The following is a 17,728-nucleotide window of genomic DNA, read 5'->3' as shown; positions in this document are numbered from 1 at the left end:
GAGGACCCGGGTTCGAATCCCGGCTCTGGGTCACTGTCCGTGTGGAGTTTGCACATTCTCCCCGTGTCTGCGTGGGTTTCACCCCCACAACCTAAAGATGTGCAGGATAGGTGGATTGGCCATGCTAAATTGCCCCTTAATTGGAAAAAATAATTGGGTACTCTAAATTTATAAAAAAAAAAAAAAAAAAAAATAACTGGAAAAACTTCACCTGGCATCCGGGAGTCAAAGGCCACGTCAGCGAGACCTCGACCAAACACCATTGAGCACTGATTTCCATAAATTTGGACCAGTGTGATAACACCTCAGGGCATGCCAAGGTGCCCAGCCCATTAGAGGGAGGTTTCAGGACCATAAGAAGGTTGGGAGGGGGGTGGAAGGGGATCCAGAAAGCATGGGGGGGGGGGGGGGGGGGTTCTGAAAGGGGGCATAGAGAATGGGGTTACAGGTCAGAATGGCACCCTGATCAATGAGGAGCCAGCTTTACTGGTGAGCCCAGCTTGCCAGTGCAGGAAATACAGTAAAGCATGGCCTCGGCTGGGAGAAACTTCCTGAGGCCCAAAAAACTGGCAAAGTGCTGGTGAGTAGCGGGGTGAATCTCGGCGCTGCAGCTGTCGAGAAACACTCTGCCAAATGTGCGTGAATGCGGACTTACATGTCTGCTGAATCGCTCTCAATATGTCATTGTGATGTTGGGTGAGGGAAAAATTGGGCGACTGTGACGACAATTTAGCAACAGCACCCTGCCCTTCTTCAAAATAAAGATTGCAGAATAACAGAACTGTGACAGTGTAGGAGGAGGCCATTTGGCCCATCATGTCTGCATCAGTTCTCTGATTGAGCAACTCATCTAGTTCCATTCCTCCCGCCTTTTCTCCATAACCCTGCACATTCTTCCTTTTCAGATAACAATAGTATGATGTAATCTTTTCCAACCTGCTTAGAGAGCACTTAGGGTAACAGGTTAGCATATAAACAGGAAGAGTGTAGCACCTCTGACATTGCAGCTCTCTCTCAGTCCTGCACCCAGGTCTCGGTCTAGATTGGTGTGGAACATGAATGTTCTGACTCAGAGGTGAGACTGCACGTCTGGGACACCACAAAATGTTTTGTACTTTGGGGAGGCAGTGTCAACACTGGACATTCCCAGATCATATGCGTCTGAGAAAAAAACTCTGACTGAAATACTTGTCACTCTACTCCAATAAGAAACATCACGTCTAATCTCAAAATCATGGGAAATCTGACACATTGGAGTCCTCCTTCAACAACCATTGCTCCTAAAAACAGCTTGCAAGATCTTCCTCTGCCCAAAGAGAGGCAACTGTCCCTAATACCCCCCACACTTCGTGTAGTGCTTTGCATGTTTCATAGAATTTACAGTGCAGAAGGAGGCCACTCGGCCCATCGAGTCTGCACTGGCTTTTGGAAAGAGCACCCTACCCGAGGTCAACACCTCCACCCTATCCCCATAACCCAGTAACCCCACCCAACACTAAGGGAAATTTTGAACACTACGGGCAATTTATCATGGCCAATCCACCTAACCTGCACATCTTTGGACTGTGGGAGGAAACCGGAGCACCCGGAGGAAACCCACGCACACACGGGGAGGATGTGCAGACTCCACACAGACATTGACTCAAGCCGGAATCGAACCTGGGACCCTGGAGCTGTGAAGTGATTGTGCTATCCACAATGCTACCGTGCTGCCAGTGTCTGCGTGGGTTTCCTCTAGGTGTTCCAGTGCCGGAGGACAGCACGGTAGCACAAGTGAATAGCACTGTGGCTTCACAATGCCAGGGTCCCAGGCTCGATTCTCCACTGGGTCACTGTCTGTGTAGAGTCTGCATGTTCTTTCTGTGTCTGCGTGGGTTTCCTCCAGGTGCTCCGGTTTCCTCCCACAGTCCAAAGACGTGTAGGTTAGAGGTTAGGTGGATTGGCCATGCTAAATTGCCCTTAGGTGGTGGTCTTAGGTGGTGTAGCTCTGTTATTTAAGGATGACATCCGGGCAATAGTAAGGGATGACATCGGTGCTATGGAGGATAAGGTTGAATCCATTTGGGTGGAAATCAGGAATAGTAAGGCAAAAAAGTCACTGATAGAGGAGTAGTCTATCGGCCACCAGATAGTAACGTTATGGTGGGGCAGGCAATAAACAAAGAAATAACTGATGCATGTAGAAATGGTACAGCAATTATCATGGGGCTGGTTTAGCTCACTGAGCTAAATCGCTGGCTTTTAAAGCAGACCAAGCAGGCCAGCAGCACGGTTCGATTCCCGTACCAACCTCCCCGGACAGGCGCCGGAATGTGGCGACTAGGGGCTTTTCACAGTAACTTCATTGAAGCCTACTCGTGACAATAAGCGATTTTCATTTCATTTCATTTCATTTCATGGGGGATTTTAATCTACATGTCGATTGGTTTAACCAGGTCGGTCAAGGCAACCTTGAGGAGGAGTTTATAGAATGTATCCGCGATAGTTTCCTAGAACAGTATGTAATGGAACCTACGAGGGAACAAGCGGTCCTAGATCTTGTCCTGTGTAATGAGACAGGATTGATTCATGATCTCATAGTTGGGGATCCTCTCGGAAGGAGAGATCACAATATGGTGGAATTTAAAATACAGATGGAGGGTGAGAAGGTAAAATCAAATACTAGTGTTTTGTGTTTAAACAAAGGAGATTACAATGGGATGAGAGAAGAATTAGCTACGGTAGACTGGGAACAAAGACTTTATGGTGGAACAGTTGAGGAACAGTGGAGAACCTTCCAAGCGATTTTTCACAGTGCTCAGCAAATGTTTATACCAACAAAAAGGAAGGACGGTAGAAAGAGGGAAAATCGACCGTGGATATCTAAGGAAATAAGGGAGAGTATCAAATTGAAGGAAAAAGCATACAAAGTGGCAAAGATTGGTGGGAGACTAGAGGCCTGGGAAATCTTTAGGGGGCAACAGAAAGCTACTAAAAAAGCTATAAAGAAGAGTAAGATAGAGTATGAGAGTAAACTTGCTCAGAATATAAAAACAGACAGTAAAAGTTTTTACAAATATATAAAACAAAAAAAGAGTGGCTAAGGTAAATATTGTTCCTTTAGAGGTTGAGAGTTTTAATAATGGGAGATGAGGAAATGGCTGAGGAACTGAACAGGTTTTTTGGGTCAGTCTTTACAGTGGAAGACACAAATAACATGCCAGTGACTGATAGAAATGAGGCTATGACAGGTGAGGACCTTGAGAGGATTGTTACCACTAAGGAGGTAGTGATGGGCAAGCTAATGGGGCTAAAGATAGACAAGTCTCCTGGCCCTGATGGAATGCGTCCAAGAGTGCTAAAAGAGATGGCTAGGGAAATTGCAGATGCACTAGTGATAATTTACCAAAATTCACTCGACTCTGGGGTGGTCCCGGTGGATTGGAAATTAGCAAACGTGACACCACTGTTTAAAAAAGGAGGTAGGCAGAGAGCAGGAAATTATAGGCCAGTGAGCTTAACTTCGGTAGCAGGGAAGATGCTGGAATCTATCATCAAGGAAGAAATAGCGAGGCATCTGGATAGAAATTGTCCCATTGGGCAGACGCAGCATGGGTTCATAAAGGGCAGGTCGTGCCTAACTAATTTAGTGGAATTTTTTGAGGACATTACCAGTGCAGTAGATAACGGGCAGCCAATGGATGCGGTATATATGGATTACCAGAAAGCCTTTGACAAGGTGTCACACAAAAGGTTGCTGCATAAGATAAAGATGCATGGCATTAAGGGTAAAGTAGTAGCATGGATAGAGGATTGGTTAATTAATAGAAAGCAAAGAGTGGGGATTAATGGGTGTTTCTCTGGTTGGCAATAAGTAGCTAGTGGTGTCCCTCAGGGATCCGTGTTGGGCCCACAATTGTTCACAATTTACATAGATGATTTGTAGTTGGGGACCAAGGGCAATGTGTCCAAGTTTGCAGATGACACTAAGATGAGTGGTAAAGCGAAAAGTGCAGAGGATACTGGAAGTCTGCAGAGGGATTTGGATAGGTTAAGTGAATGGGCTAGGGTCTGGCAGATGGAATACAATGTTGACAAATGTGAGGTTATCCATTTTGGTAGGAATAACAGCAAACGGGATTATTATTTAAACAATAAAATATTAAAGCATGCTGCTGTGCAGAGAGACCTGGGTGTGCTAGTGCATGAGTCGCAGAAAGTTGGTTTACAGGTGCAACAGGTGATTAAGAAGGCAAATGGAATGTTGTCCTTCATTGCTAGAGGGATGGAGTTTAAGACTAGGGAGGTTATGCTATAATTGTATAAGGTGTTAGTGAGGCCACACCTGGAGTATTGTGTTCAGTTTTGGTCTCCTTACTTGAGAAAGGACGTATTGGCACTGGAGGGTGTGCAGAGGAGATTCACTAGGTTAATCCCAGAGCTGAAAGGGTTGGATTACGAGGAGAGGTTGAGTAGACTGGGACTGTACTCGTTTGAATTTAGAAGGATGAGGGGGGATCTTATAGAAACATTTAAAATTATGAAGGGACTAGATAGGATAGATGCGGGCAGGTTGTTTCCACTGGCGGGTGAAAGCAGAACTAGGGGGCATAACCTCAAAATAAGGGGAAGTAAATTTAGGACTGAGTTTAGGAGGAACTTCTTCACCCAAAGGGTTGTGAATCTATGGAATTCCTTGCCCAGTGAAGCAGTTGAGGCACCTTCATTACATGTTTTTAAGGTAAAGATAGATAGTTTTTTGAAGAATAAAGGGATTAAGGGTTATGGTGTTCAGGCCGGAACACCGGAGCTGAGTCCACAAAAGATCAGCCATGATCGCGTTGAATGGCGGAGCAGGCTCGAGGGGCCAGATGGCCTACTCCTGCTCCTGCTCCTAGTTCTTATGTTCTTAGTGTCCAAAAAGGATAGGAGGGGTTATTGGGTTACAGGGATATGGTGGATGTGAGGGCTTAAGTGGGTTGGTGCAGACTCGATGGGCCGAATGGCCTCCTTCTGCACTGTATGTTCTATGTTCCCCCAGTCCAAAGATGTGTAGTTTAGGTGGATTTGGCCATGCTCAAAATTGCTTCTTAAGTGTCCAAAGATGTGCAGGTTATATGGGGTTACGGGGTATGGGCAGAGGAGTGGGCCTCGGGAGGGGTGCTCTTTCAGAGGGTTGGTGCAGACTCGATGGGCCGAATGGCTTCCTTTGCACTGTCTGGCTTTTATGAGTTTCATCTCCTTCACACAGTCAGTTCAGTGACTCCCTCAAATCTTGACCAGAATTTGACACTTGCATTGATATATTTATTATGGAGAATTATTAGTCACTTTTCTTCTGGCCAACATCCTCCTGATCTCTCTCATTCTGTGCTCCAATAATGAATACTTTCCTGGGGAAATCATCTGAGGATTAGAATCATGATGAGGGAAGTCTGGAATAATCGTGTCACATTCCTTCGGCACAGGAGACATTACACATGGACCACACGAGACGTGCTGGTTGTCAAGTGTCCAACGCAACCGTAAGAATGGAGTGAGAGCCGCACAGAAAATGCTCTTCAACCACTCGACAATACCTAACAGACGCATAATGGGTGTGAGGCAGCACTCGCCTCCCAGGTTTTGTATGATGCCTGTGAGCAGTATTCGAGCCCCTCAATGAGATCACTGCCTCACAGGGCCTGGTTCAATGAAGCCTACCTCTGTGAGCACACAGCTGCCCTCCTGCTGCCATCCAAATTGTCAGAGCTACAACAGTGACCCCTTTGTTCAACTCTGCTCGTTTCCTATTACACACTCACAAAGGAAAAGGAAATGAACAAGTGGACCAACGCTGAATTTTTTTTTATTTTTTAAAAAAGGACAACTCAACAACCTAAAATATCACGATTCACATTCACGCGGTTAAATTCAGAAGGCATTCCCCTTTTTGCACTGAGTGAATTTAACCTCTTTCGTTGTTTTCTTTTGGAATTGTTCCTTCAGTTTTGCCACAAGGTGGCTTCTATGAATCTCCAATGAATAAGGGTACATTTTATAATATTCTTTTCTGAACTACTGTTAACTCAGATCATTGATTCATCAATTTTTGTTCATCTCTCTTTTTGTTAATTATCTTTCCTCCCCGTTTTGGGGATAAACCTCATATAGTTGCCACATGACTATTACGTGGTATCAGTAACAACATACATTTATATAAAGCCTTTAACATAAGAAAAGTTGCTCGCCAAGAACGTAATCAGACAAACTTTTGACACTCAAGGGAGGTAATGCCAGAGTCTAGGTTCTAGACAGCTGAGGTCACGGCGGCCAATACTGGAGCGAGGGAAGAAGTCCAGGTTGGAGGAGCACAGAATTCTCAGAGGGTTGTAGGGCAGGAGGAGGTTGCAGAGATAGGGGGAGATGGAAAGAATGCAGCAAGCACACCAAACAGCAAAAGACAATGGAGAAAGAATAAAATGATAAAACACACAAATTGGTATTACTGTTCGCTGACTTGAAAAGGCCAATCTATAGATTGACATCAGCTCTCAAAGCACCTGTCACTCCATGAGCAAAAGCTTATCTACCCAGTATCGAATTTCCACTCCTATGTAGTCGCGGAAACCTTTGTAATTTTTGCATGCTAAAAGAAGCAGCAGAACATCAAATGTGTTCCTTTGGTCAGGAACCATCACAGAGTAACATATTTAAGACGGGATTTTGTTTGTATATTAAGAACTCCTTCGAAGATTTTTAAAATGTCAGCTGAAACCTCAAGAGTCTGTGCAAAATGTCAGTCTAACACATGCACTGCTTTGCACAATAAACCAGATTGCCACTCATTGTTCTATCCCTTTCTTGCCGACACTAGTTGCAGTTTGCCGCACTATAGTATTGCTTTCAGAATACGCTCAGTTGCCTCCTTGGACCCACATAATTCAGAACTATCTGATCTCACTGCTAACCTTCTGAAAACAGAGGCGATTCCTCTTGACTATTGCTGATCCTCTACACAGTGGTCTGCAGGGTATTCTATGAGTTCTCCCAAATTGAAATTATGCTTTTGGAAATCTACACAAAGGCTAAATGTATCGAGTCTAACAGATCCTGACTTTGCATGTTTGGGGCACCTATAAATGTTTTCCAACTGGAGGAATTTGACCGCAGAGTTGCAAAGCCTCACACCGGTCCATTACTGTGATTGACTGACTCGCTGAATGGATGGGCAGCATTTCCTGCCAGCTGCCCAGTGGGTGAAATCAGTGGTCAGTTAAACAGTGTTCCACGTCACAAAAATGCGCAAAGCTTGTGGAAGATTGGTGTCAAGGTTTCCTGAGGCACTGTGAGGTGCAGCTGGCTGTGTGAAGGTCTGAGCTGTCACATGTCTGAGAAAGAGGCTACTCGCTCTGTTCCTGGCAGAGCCATGGATACCTGGAAGCAGACTTTCCGGATTAAGGATGGGCAATTTTGGAACACTTTGGCCGCCTTCAGTGTAGGTGCGTGAGGTGGGTGTCCTGATCTTGGGGGCAGTGCCCCCACCCCCGCTTCCCCCAAGCAGGCCCAGAAAATTATTTGTAAGACCCTGCACCTCCCGGCCCTACAAAAACAACTCCAAAGGCTAGTGGTGGAGCTTGCCTGTTCGTCTGACCACCGATTCTGTTCAGTTCAGACTAAAAATAGCAATCGGGGTCTTCGGCATAACAAATGTAGCCTACTGCCTGAAACGGTGAGCTCTTTGGATGCTTGGTGGTAGGCCCCTTTTGAAACAGAACCAACCCCCCCCCCCCCCCCCCCCCCCATTTTGACTACTACCACTGCCGTCGCCAGCAGGAGAAATCGATCGCAGTGGCTTTCACTGCATGTAATGTGACTCGGGCTGGGATTTTCCAGACCATTGTGGTGGGGCGGCCAAGCCAAAGGTCCATCGACTTTTGGGTGGGACCGAATGATCCCTGTGGCGGAAAGGGGCTGGAAAATTCCGCCCTTGAGCTGGAACCTGCGACATTGGTCTACCAGACATTAGTGGAAAGCCCGCAAAATTGCTCACACACAAAAAGAACATGTGGGAGATATAGGGATAACACCAAGATTTACTCCTTTTAAACAAATATCATACAGGTCGAAAGAAAGGCTTCCTGTTTTTCACACAACACCAGCTCTGTAGCTAAATATATCTTCGAATATGAGAAAACAGTCTCCATGAGATCAAACAACACTTTGCTATTTGCTCAGAAGGAATAATACATCATCAGAAAGCCGCTACATTATTCAGTAATAATTCAACACTGATTTCTCACAACCTGTAATGTGATAATACACTCCGTTTCTTTCTTTCTTTTTCCTGTCTTGCTTACTTTTAACTGAATATCAATGTAAGAGAAACTAAACTGTGGGATAATTTTATACTGACTCAAAATTGGACAATGAAATATTGCTGCTTGGAGATAAGTGTCCAATAGGTAAGGTTCAATTCTGGGCATGAGATTGTCAGATGTCCTCATCAGGCTTAAGGCATTGCTGTGTTCCTCAGTCAACAGCCAACCAAATTCTTCCAGAGAATGAGGATTTACAGTTGTTTGTAAACATCCATTTCTCCCCCAACTCTCTCCTGAAGCTGGCACAGCACACCTCAGTCACGGGAACCAGAAGTTCCCGGTTCAAGTCCCACGCCAGGACTTGATGGCAGAGGAAGTTGCGTCCGTAACACGGCCAAGCAGGCCGAGTATCAACCTGAAAAATCCTTCCAACACGCCAATGACAGGCGGTAAGAGCGGAAGAGATTGCTAGTCAGCCATGTGATGGAAAGATAAGTTCGGAGCCTCTAACATCACTGTCCATAGCCCCAGACTACAACATGCATATAAGAGTGCGCATTGCCATGCAATCTGGACTCTCTGAATTAGAACACGCATTCACCACACCTTCATTAGGGTGAGGACCACAAGTGAGACTGACCCAGCCCTCAGCTGACACCCACACAACTCGCTGGTTCCCCTTCCTCCTCTGGAAGTGCTGAGGCCAATTCCCTCCCCTCTCACTTGGGTTGAGATGAGCACAAACTGGTAATGGATCAGCCACCCTCAGCACATCGAACCATCAAGGAAGCCATATCATCAATAACGTAGCATTGTGCATGAAGAAGAACCCCTGTCTTAAAAAATATATTCTCAATCAGTGGAGGACTATTGAAATTAGAAGCAGCCGGGTAGCAAAGGAGAGAAAGAGAGAGAGATAGGCGGTATGCCTGAGCTTGTAATCCACCATATGCTGTGCTCCTGCAGCCTCAGCTGTCCCAGTGTGCTGGGCTAAGGCCAATCACTTTCCACACAGTGAGGGTGGGAAAATCAGGAGGGAGAGTCAACCCGGCATCCTTCCTAGTAACCGCGTACATAATGGCAATGGCACAAGCCTGGGAGGAGATCAGCTGCCTGAGCCTTTGGATGTCGGGAAGTGCTACCCGCGCACACCCACAGAGAGACAGTAAGATTCCTTAAGAAGAGGGAGTGCAGCGCACAATAATGCCAGTTTTTGTTGAAAATCTTCATATATTGGATGATTTTCGATTATTTTAAACTGTGCGCAGAGATGATCACTCCACCCGTACACTCCCTTCCCCAACCCCAACTCCCCCCCGCGCCCCCACCCCAAATTGTTGGTAGGTTCAGACCTTCATTTCCCCTTTACATATAGCAATGAGCCAAAAAAAAAAATCCCAATTAAAACAAGCCTTTAAAAAAGCGAAGGAAAATAATTAAAACGAACATTACCTACAGATCTTCAGCGGCTGGGCAAGTTATCTCTATTTTGACATTAAGGAGGCTGTTTCTTACTGACAAAATGTAATTTAATTTAGCGAAGTCAAAGAATAAGTGACTCACAAAAAGAATTACATGGTTGTTATCTGTCAGACTGTCAGGAAGAATTACATGGACATTATCATCTTAACGATTCAGGCTGCCTTTTGTCTTCTCAGGGATGTTGTTTTTCTTCACACTTATTAATTAATCACATCTACACATAGCTAATATTCTTCTACCTGACAACGAAACTTCAGTCTCAGTGTTGCTAAGTACTGTATTTAATTACAAACTATTAAGCAAAAATGGTCATGATCTTTGGCATATTTCTGTCGTCCCAGTTTGATCAATTGTTTCTATGAGAAGAAATAATAAGACAATTACCCAAGACATGGAATCAGTCGAATTTTCTTTTATTCTTTCATGGAATGTGGGCACCACTGGCTGGGCCAGCCTAAAGGCCCTTGAACTAAATGGTTTGCTTGGCCAGGTCAGAGGGCATTTGAGAGCCAACCACATTGCTGTGGGTCTGGAGTCACGTGTAGGCCAGACCAGGTAAGGACGACAGATTTCCTTCCCTAAAGGGTATCAGTGGACCAAATGGGTTTTTATGACAATTGCTCTGTGGTCACCATTATGGAGACCAGCTTTCAATTAAACAATGTATTAATTGTATTCAATTCCTGCTATGGTGAGATTTGAACTCATGTCCCCAGAGCATTAGTCTGACCCAGTGACATTACCACTATCCCAATCGCCCCCATCGTCAGTGCTGGCTAAGCAAGGGTGCCACTTACCCAGAATCTTGCTGATGTTGGAGTTGTGCATGTCGGGGAAGGCTTGAAGAATCTTTCGCCGCTCGTCCTTGGCCCAGACCATGAATGCGTTCATTGGCCGCTTGATATGGGGCTCGTTACTGCTCCGACCTCGAGCTTCCCTGTAGATCCTAGGCTCGGACACACCTGCATTTCCTACCAGTAACAGTGGAAAAGGAATGGTTAACATTTTGCACTTGAGAGTTGTACCATGTATACCTTTCTCAGGCACTTCACAGGATATTCATCAAACAAAATTTGACAATAGACAACAGAAGGAGGTTTTAGAACTGGTTGGTAATGGGAGTTGGTTTTAAGGAATATCTCAAAGGAAGAGAGAGGGAGAGATTTCAGAATTTAGAGTCTGTACACCTGAATGCATTGACCATCAATGGTGGGGTCCAAAAAGTGGGGACGCACATGAGTTGGATGATCACAGAGTTCTCAGAGAATTGTGGGGCTGGAAGAGCTTACAGAGAAGGAAGGGAGAGGCTATGGTCAGATCTGAACCCCACAATTCGTTTTCTGTATGTACTAATATGACACAAACTAGACACCAATCACCTCTGTCCCATTAGGACTCACATATGAGAGCTGGATAGGTGGCACAGTGATTAGCACTGCTGCCTCACGGCGCCAAAGTCCCAGGTTCGATCCCGGCTCTGGGTCACTGTCCGTGTGGAGTTTGCACATTCTCCCCGTGTTTGCGTGGGTTTCGCCCCCACAAACCAAAGATGTGCAGGGTAGGTGGATTTGCCACGCTAAATTGCCCCTTAATTAGAAAAAATTAATTGGGTACTCGAAATTTTTAAAAAAAGAAAAACAGAAATAAAATAAATAAATGAGAGCTGGATCAATACTATGGAATTCATTGTTCAATATTTGTGGGAGCACATTCACCGCAAGGACTGCAGAGATCCAAGAGGAAGACACCACCAGCCTCTTTGGAAAACTAAGAATGGACACCGGCCTGGCCAGTGTTACCCATATTCCCAGAACAAAAATGATCCCATCAGTGCAAACTCCCCGAAGCTAATGCATGGAACTGCACTTCCTGGCACCCATCCAAGTTGTTGTGGGCTAATTGAGTTTAAGCCGTTAATTTGATGCAGTGTGTATACAGCCATATGAATCAGACAGATACTTCAGTTTTGCTGAAAATGCACATGCAAGTAGAGCGGAAATTTAGAAGAATTTCAATGTAACACTGACAGGGACTCTCCAATATGCTAACTTTACTTTGCTCTTTTCAAATGCGAATGATTCTGCTAACTCCTATGTCCTCAGTGGAAGAAATGGCAGCAAGAAGTCATTGAGCTACTTCTTGAATTGGCCACTAACACCCACAGCCTGCCAGTAATGGTGCTGCAGTACGGAACAAGTAAATGGCTAATCCCAAACACAATGTCACAGTTCAATCTCCTGCCATGAAGAGATATAAGGGTCAATCGACTCAGCTCTGATGGTAGTTAACCAGTGAAGATGTTGTTGACCGTTTCCCCCTTCTTCAGTCATGTACAGTACCCATCACATTAATGATTTCCAATTCTTCCCCTAATTCTACGTCTCACATAGAATTACTTAGAATGTAGAGGCCAGAAGCAGGCCATTTGACCCAACCGGTTTATGCTGCACTTGAGCCTCCCCCATTCTTCCTCATCTAACTCTATTTGCAGAACCCTCATTTCTCTTCACCTTTAGCCAACTCACTATTAAATTAATCTGTACTATTCAGCTCAACCATTCTCTATGGGAGTACATTCCACACTCTCACCACTTTCTGGGTGAAGATGTTTTTTCTGAATTCCTTATTGGATTTCTTGCAAGATGTCTTACATTGATGGCCTCCAGTTATGCTCCTCTCCACAAGAGAAGCTTTCTCCCCATGTCTGCGTGGGTTTCCTCTGGGTGCTCCAGTTCCTCCCACCGTCCAAAGATGTGGAAGTTGGGTGGATTGACCATGATAAATTGCCCTAGGTGGGGTTATAGGGATTGGGCCTAGCTGGAGTGCTCTTTTGAAGGGTTGTTGCAGACTCGATGGGCTGAATGGCTTCCTTCTACACTGGTCGGGATTCTATGATGTTCTATAAGAGGAAACTCTCCCCCGTGTCCAGCCTATCAAAGCATTTCAGAATTTTAAACATCTCTATTAGGTCTGCATTCTGTTTTGAAGAAGGGATGGCACGGTAGCACAGTGGTTAGCACTACTGCCTCACAAAGCCAGGGACCCAGGTTAAATTACACGCTTGGGCAACAGTCTGTGTGGAGTTTACTCATTCTCCCCGTGTCTGTATGGGTTTCATCTGGGTGCTCAAGTTCCTCCCACAGTCCAAAGATGTGCAGGTTAGGTGGATTGGACATGATCAATCTGTGGGGTTACAGGAATGGGGGCGGGAGTAGGTAGGGTGCTCTTTCGGAGGGTCGGTGCAGACTCAATGGGCCAAATGGCCTCCTTCTGCACTGTAGGGATTCTATGAAGAGAAAAGTGACGTAGCCTGTTCACCCTCTCCTGGTAGCTGTAACTCCTTTCCTGAGGGGGTCTTAGTTTCACTTATCTGTGTTCTCAGATGTACTTCTTCTATGTTGTCCACGTTTGATTTCACAGCCTGTGCAAAACTATTCAATTTCCTACAATATCCATTTAGAGCTGAGTCCCTGATGAATTCTGGTCATGTTCTGTAGTTGTCTTATGATCGGGGGGGTATTACATCTAAAGGGCAAAGGTACTTTTCACCTCCTGTTGAAATCTATCTCAAGTCACAGAGTCCACATTCTGGTCATCGCTATGCTGCTAATTGGTTTCTGCAAATCTCAATAACTGCTGAGCAATTATCATTTGTTTCCAGTTCAATAAATAAAAGATGCAGAATGCTTTTTTTTTCATTTCCACTTTACCTACGTCAAGCTGTTAGTCTGTAAATCTGTACTGCAGCAAGAAGCTGTACTTATGTTTTTATAAACTGTCCAGATCTCATTTCTTCTCCTTGGTACTGATATATGCGGATGTGTAATGAAGGTTTAAAACATCCCCTTTAAACAGCAATTTTGCCATCATACCTGATGGGAGGAATCTCACTATGAATTTCTAGAAAACCATATTTTCCATGGTGACGGAAAGCCCGCAGCATAAGATCAGCATCTTTCAGGCAAGAGCTTTGTAAACCGAAGCGATAGTGTCCTTAGATTGAATCAAACCATATTAAGAAAAGGGTACATACCATCTGATTCTCCACCCATGCTAAAATCCATCATTGCAGGTCCGAACTTCCCGTCATCTGGTCGCTTCTCAGTCAGATGCTGGGCGAGACTTTCCAATGAAGTTTTCTCGTGTACCTGTAAAATGAGATGTGCCCACTTATAAACAAAATAGGTGGTGTCTGAATCAAAGATGCAACAGTTTTCTCGCACATACTTAGAATGGAAATAATTTATTCTCCCTCCTTTTAGCTGCACTTTAACGAAGTGACGGCTTGAAGAATAAAACAGTTTGCGCCTTCATATATATTTTTTAACTTGTTTAATATTTCTTGGGATTTGGGCAGCAATTTCAAGGCTGCATTGTTGCCCTGATGACTGAGTGCCTTGCTGGGGCCTAAGCGGGAACTAAGGGTCAACCATCATCTCTGAGATCACAGCCATGGTTAAACTAAACCAGGTTAGGACAGCAGCTTGTCTTCACTGAAGGCCATTAGCAAACCAGCTTGATTTCTAAACAGTCCAGGAACCTTCATGGTCCTACTTAATTTTATTTTGAAGCTAAGGCACAAATGGTGTGTAGAAAAGACAAACAATTATACAAAAACATTGTTGTACAATCGTTTAGAAATTGTAACCAGTTTCTCCTAATATACAATGTTTTAATTTTTTGCATTACATTTTTTTCCATCGCTTAGGTCGCAAGAAACCAATTCTGCAAACAGGTCTGTGTTTGTTCAATGTCATATAACTTATTGTTGATAGTTTCAGGGTCTTATTACAACATATCATTTCAGCACAAAATTCAAAGGAACCCCACAGAAATGACAAGCACGTGCTGAATCGCAGTCCTCAGAGGCTCTTTGCTAAGATGTTAAGTTAAGTAATGCTGCATTAAACATTATGAACAATTTTGAAATGCTAACTGGAGACTCTAATGTTTGTCCAAAACTGCTCAGGGAGTTCGGCCAAGGCTTCCCTCTCAACACAGTCGATATAACTGTAGTCTTCAATAAAATATTTCTCTCTCTCACACCCTGACTGTTCCCCCCGGTACAGCCCTGATCTCCGCTTTCTTAAGTCCCAGTGAAACAGACTTGAGCAAAAATGCCAGATTTCGGTTCAGCCACTCACTGCCAGATCTGCTTACACTACATAATAAACGATTAGATTCTGCTCCTGTTTACCAGAACTGCAGGATCATCCCGGAATTCAAAGGGAAGCCACGGTTTCGGTTCTTCTAATACAAACTGCCTGCTCGGCCACGTGGCAGCATTCTATCATCCCACAATGGGATTTCCCATTGAAATCACCCAACGCTGCCAGGAAACCTGCTGGTGGCAGCAGGAAAATGAATCCCGACGATCGGGAATTCCGGCCCATGTTTGAATCCCTCCAACCAGCTTTCACCGCCACGATTCCAAAACAGCTCTCATCAAGATCACAATAAAATTCTCTGTGATGAAGTAAGCGTTCCCTCATCATCCTTCTCAAACAGTCTGCAGCCTTTGATGGTCTACCACGCCATCCTCCTCAAACGCCTCTCCACTGTCATCCAGTTGGGTAAGTGTGCACTCGTCTGGTTCCATTCTTAACCATCTTTCTAATGCCAGTCGTGGCCGTGTTGGTCTCTAGATCAAGTCCCACTCTAAGGCTTGAGCACATAAATCAGGGCGGGCACTCGAGTGTGGTGCCGCACACTGTTGGAGGTGCCGTTTTTCAGATAAGACATGGAAAGGAGAGCCCAACTGCCTGCTTGGGTGGCTGTAAAATATCCCATGACACTACTTCGAAGAGTAGGAAGACAGGTTGCCTGGTCGTCTGCACATTGCTTCCAGTGGGAGTTCGCAAATTGATTGTTGCATTTCCTACATTACAACAGTAATGACACTTCAAAAGTACCTAATTGGCTGCAAAATGTTTTGATACATCGACGATCATCAAAAGCACTTTGTAAATGTATGTCTTTTTTTTTTCTTTCTTTTAGTTGTTGGCAGGGCGTCACTTGCAATGTCTTCTCTTCCCATTCCCACACTATTATCTCTGGTGTCTCCCAAGGATCTGTCCTTGGCCTCTTCTTATTTCTCATCCACAAGCTGCCCCTCGTGATCAGCCAAACATGCAGTGTTAGTTTTCACATGTACACTGACGACCGAAACACCATCACTCTCAACTCTTGCACTCAATTATCACACTGCTGATCTGACATCCAGTAGTGGATGAGCAAAAATCTCCTTCAATTGAATGTGCGGAAGACTATTGCTTTCTAGTCCCTTTTGTCACCACTCCCTAGCTACGAACTCTAATCACTGTCTTAGCATTTGTCCAAGGCTGAAGCCGATCGTATATACCCCGGTGTTATATTTAACCCCAAGACGTTTTCCAAACACAAGGGAACACCTGGCGGCGGGGGGTCCCGGCGAGACAGAGTGGCGTGAACCACTCCGGCGTCGGCCGGCCCCAAAGGTGCGGAATCCTCCGCACCTTCAGGGGCTAGGCTGGTGCCGGAGTGGTTTGCACCCCGCCGGCTGGCGTGGAAGGCCTTTGGTGCCACGCCATCCGGGGCTGAAGGGACTCCGCCGGCCGGCGAGAGTCCGCGCATGCGCGGGAGCGTCAGTGGCTGCTGACGTCATCCCTGCGCATGCGCGGGGGGGGGGGGGGGGGGGGGGGTTTCACCTACGCGTCGGCCATCGTGGAGGCTGACACGGCCGACGTGTAGGAAAAGAGTGCCCCCACGGCACAGGCCCACCCACGGATCAATGGGCCCCGATCGCGGGCCAGACCACTGTGGGGGCACCCCCGGGGGCCAGATCGCCCCGCGCCCCCCGCCCCCCCCCCCAGGACCCTGCCCACACCACCAGGTCCCGCTAGTAAGGGACCTAGTCTGATCCACGCCGGCGGGACCGGCAAAAAACCAGCTGGACTTCGGCCCATCGTGGACCGGATAATTCGGGCAGCCCCGTGGCCCATTGAGTCGCGGCGGTCCCCGCTATTCTCCGAGGTGGGCGGCGTGATTCACGCCTCGCCGACTTTTAGAGGGCTGGAGAATTCGGAGGATCCCGCCCGTGTTTCCTGCTATCACTAAGACTGCCTATGTTCACCACCATAACATGGCCCAGTTCCCCCACCAATAATAATAATAATAATCTTTATTGTCACAAGTAGGCTTACAGTAACATTGCAACAAAGTTACTGTGAAAAGCCCTTAGTCGCGCTGCTCGGGTACACAGAGAATTCAGAATGTCCAATTCACCTAACAAGCACGTCTTTCGGGACTTGTGGGAGGAAACCATAGCACCTGGAGGAAACCCATGCAGACATGGGGAGAACGTGCAGACTCTGCACAGACAGTGACTCTAGCCGGGAATCGAACCTGGGACCCTGGCACTGGGAAGCAAAGGTGCTAAACACTGTGCTACCATGGGGGGGTGGTGGTGGGGGTGCTACCAATAGCATCCCCTTCCCCCAACACCGCCACCCCCCAACCCCCAAACAACACCCCCTGCTCATTCATACCTTTGTTGCTTCCTGGCCTCTCACGTTCTACCCTCCATAACCTTGAGGCGATCCAAAGTTCTGCTGCCTGTGTCCTTACTTACATTGATTGATTGATTGATATTTATTGTCACATGTACTGAAGTACAGTGAAAAGTATTTTTCTGCAGCCAAGGGAACATACACAGTATGTACATAGTAGACAAAAGAATAATCGACAGAGTACATTGACAAATCGTACATCAACAAATAGTGATTGGTTTGTGCGGGACAAGGGCCAAACAAGTAATACATGAGCAAGGATAGCATAGTCCATCGTGAATAGTGTTCCTACAGGGAACAGATCAGTCCAAGGGAGAGTTGTTGAGGAGCCTCGTAGCTATGGGGAAGAAGCTGTTCCTATGTCTGGATGTGTGGACCTTCAGACTTCTGTACCTTCTGCCTGATGGAAGAGTCTGGAAG

The 17,728-nt window shown here is 45.9% G+C and overlaps 1 protein-coding gene across 10 annotated transcripts in view; it reads right to left on the bottom strand.

Moving 5' to 3' along the window:
- The window catches only part of sox5 (SRY-box transcription factor 5), a 471,378-nt gene that overhangs the window by 11,195 nt on the left and 442,455 nt on the right, over nt 1–17,728 (bottom strand). For all 10 annotated transcript variants that reach the window (XM_038811022.1, XM_038811020.1, XM_038811021.1 and 7 more), the window contains 2 exons: nt 13,795–13,909; nt 10,559–10,732 (listed from right to left, as the gene is read on the bottom strand). In XM_038811022.1, coding sequence (XP_038666950.1) covers nt 10,559–10,732; nt 13,795–13,909 — 289 coding nt within the window. The remainder of the gene's footprint in view (nt 1–10,558; nt 10,733–13,794; nt 13,910–17,728) is intronic.

The sequence above is a fragment of the Scyliorhinus canicula genome, chromosome 11, assembly GCF_902713615.1.
Source record: "Scyliorhinus canicula chromosome 11, sScyCan1.1, whole genome shotgun sequence".
Lineage (NCBI taxonomy): Eukaryota > Metazoa > Chordata > Chondrichthyes > Carcharhiniformes > Scyliorhinidae > Scyliorhinus > Scyliorhinus canicula.
Note: the sequence above shows the minus strand (reverse complement) of the source record. Positions and strands in the feature narration are given on the sequence as shown.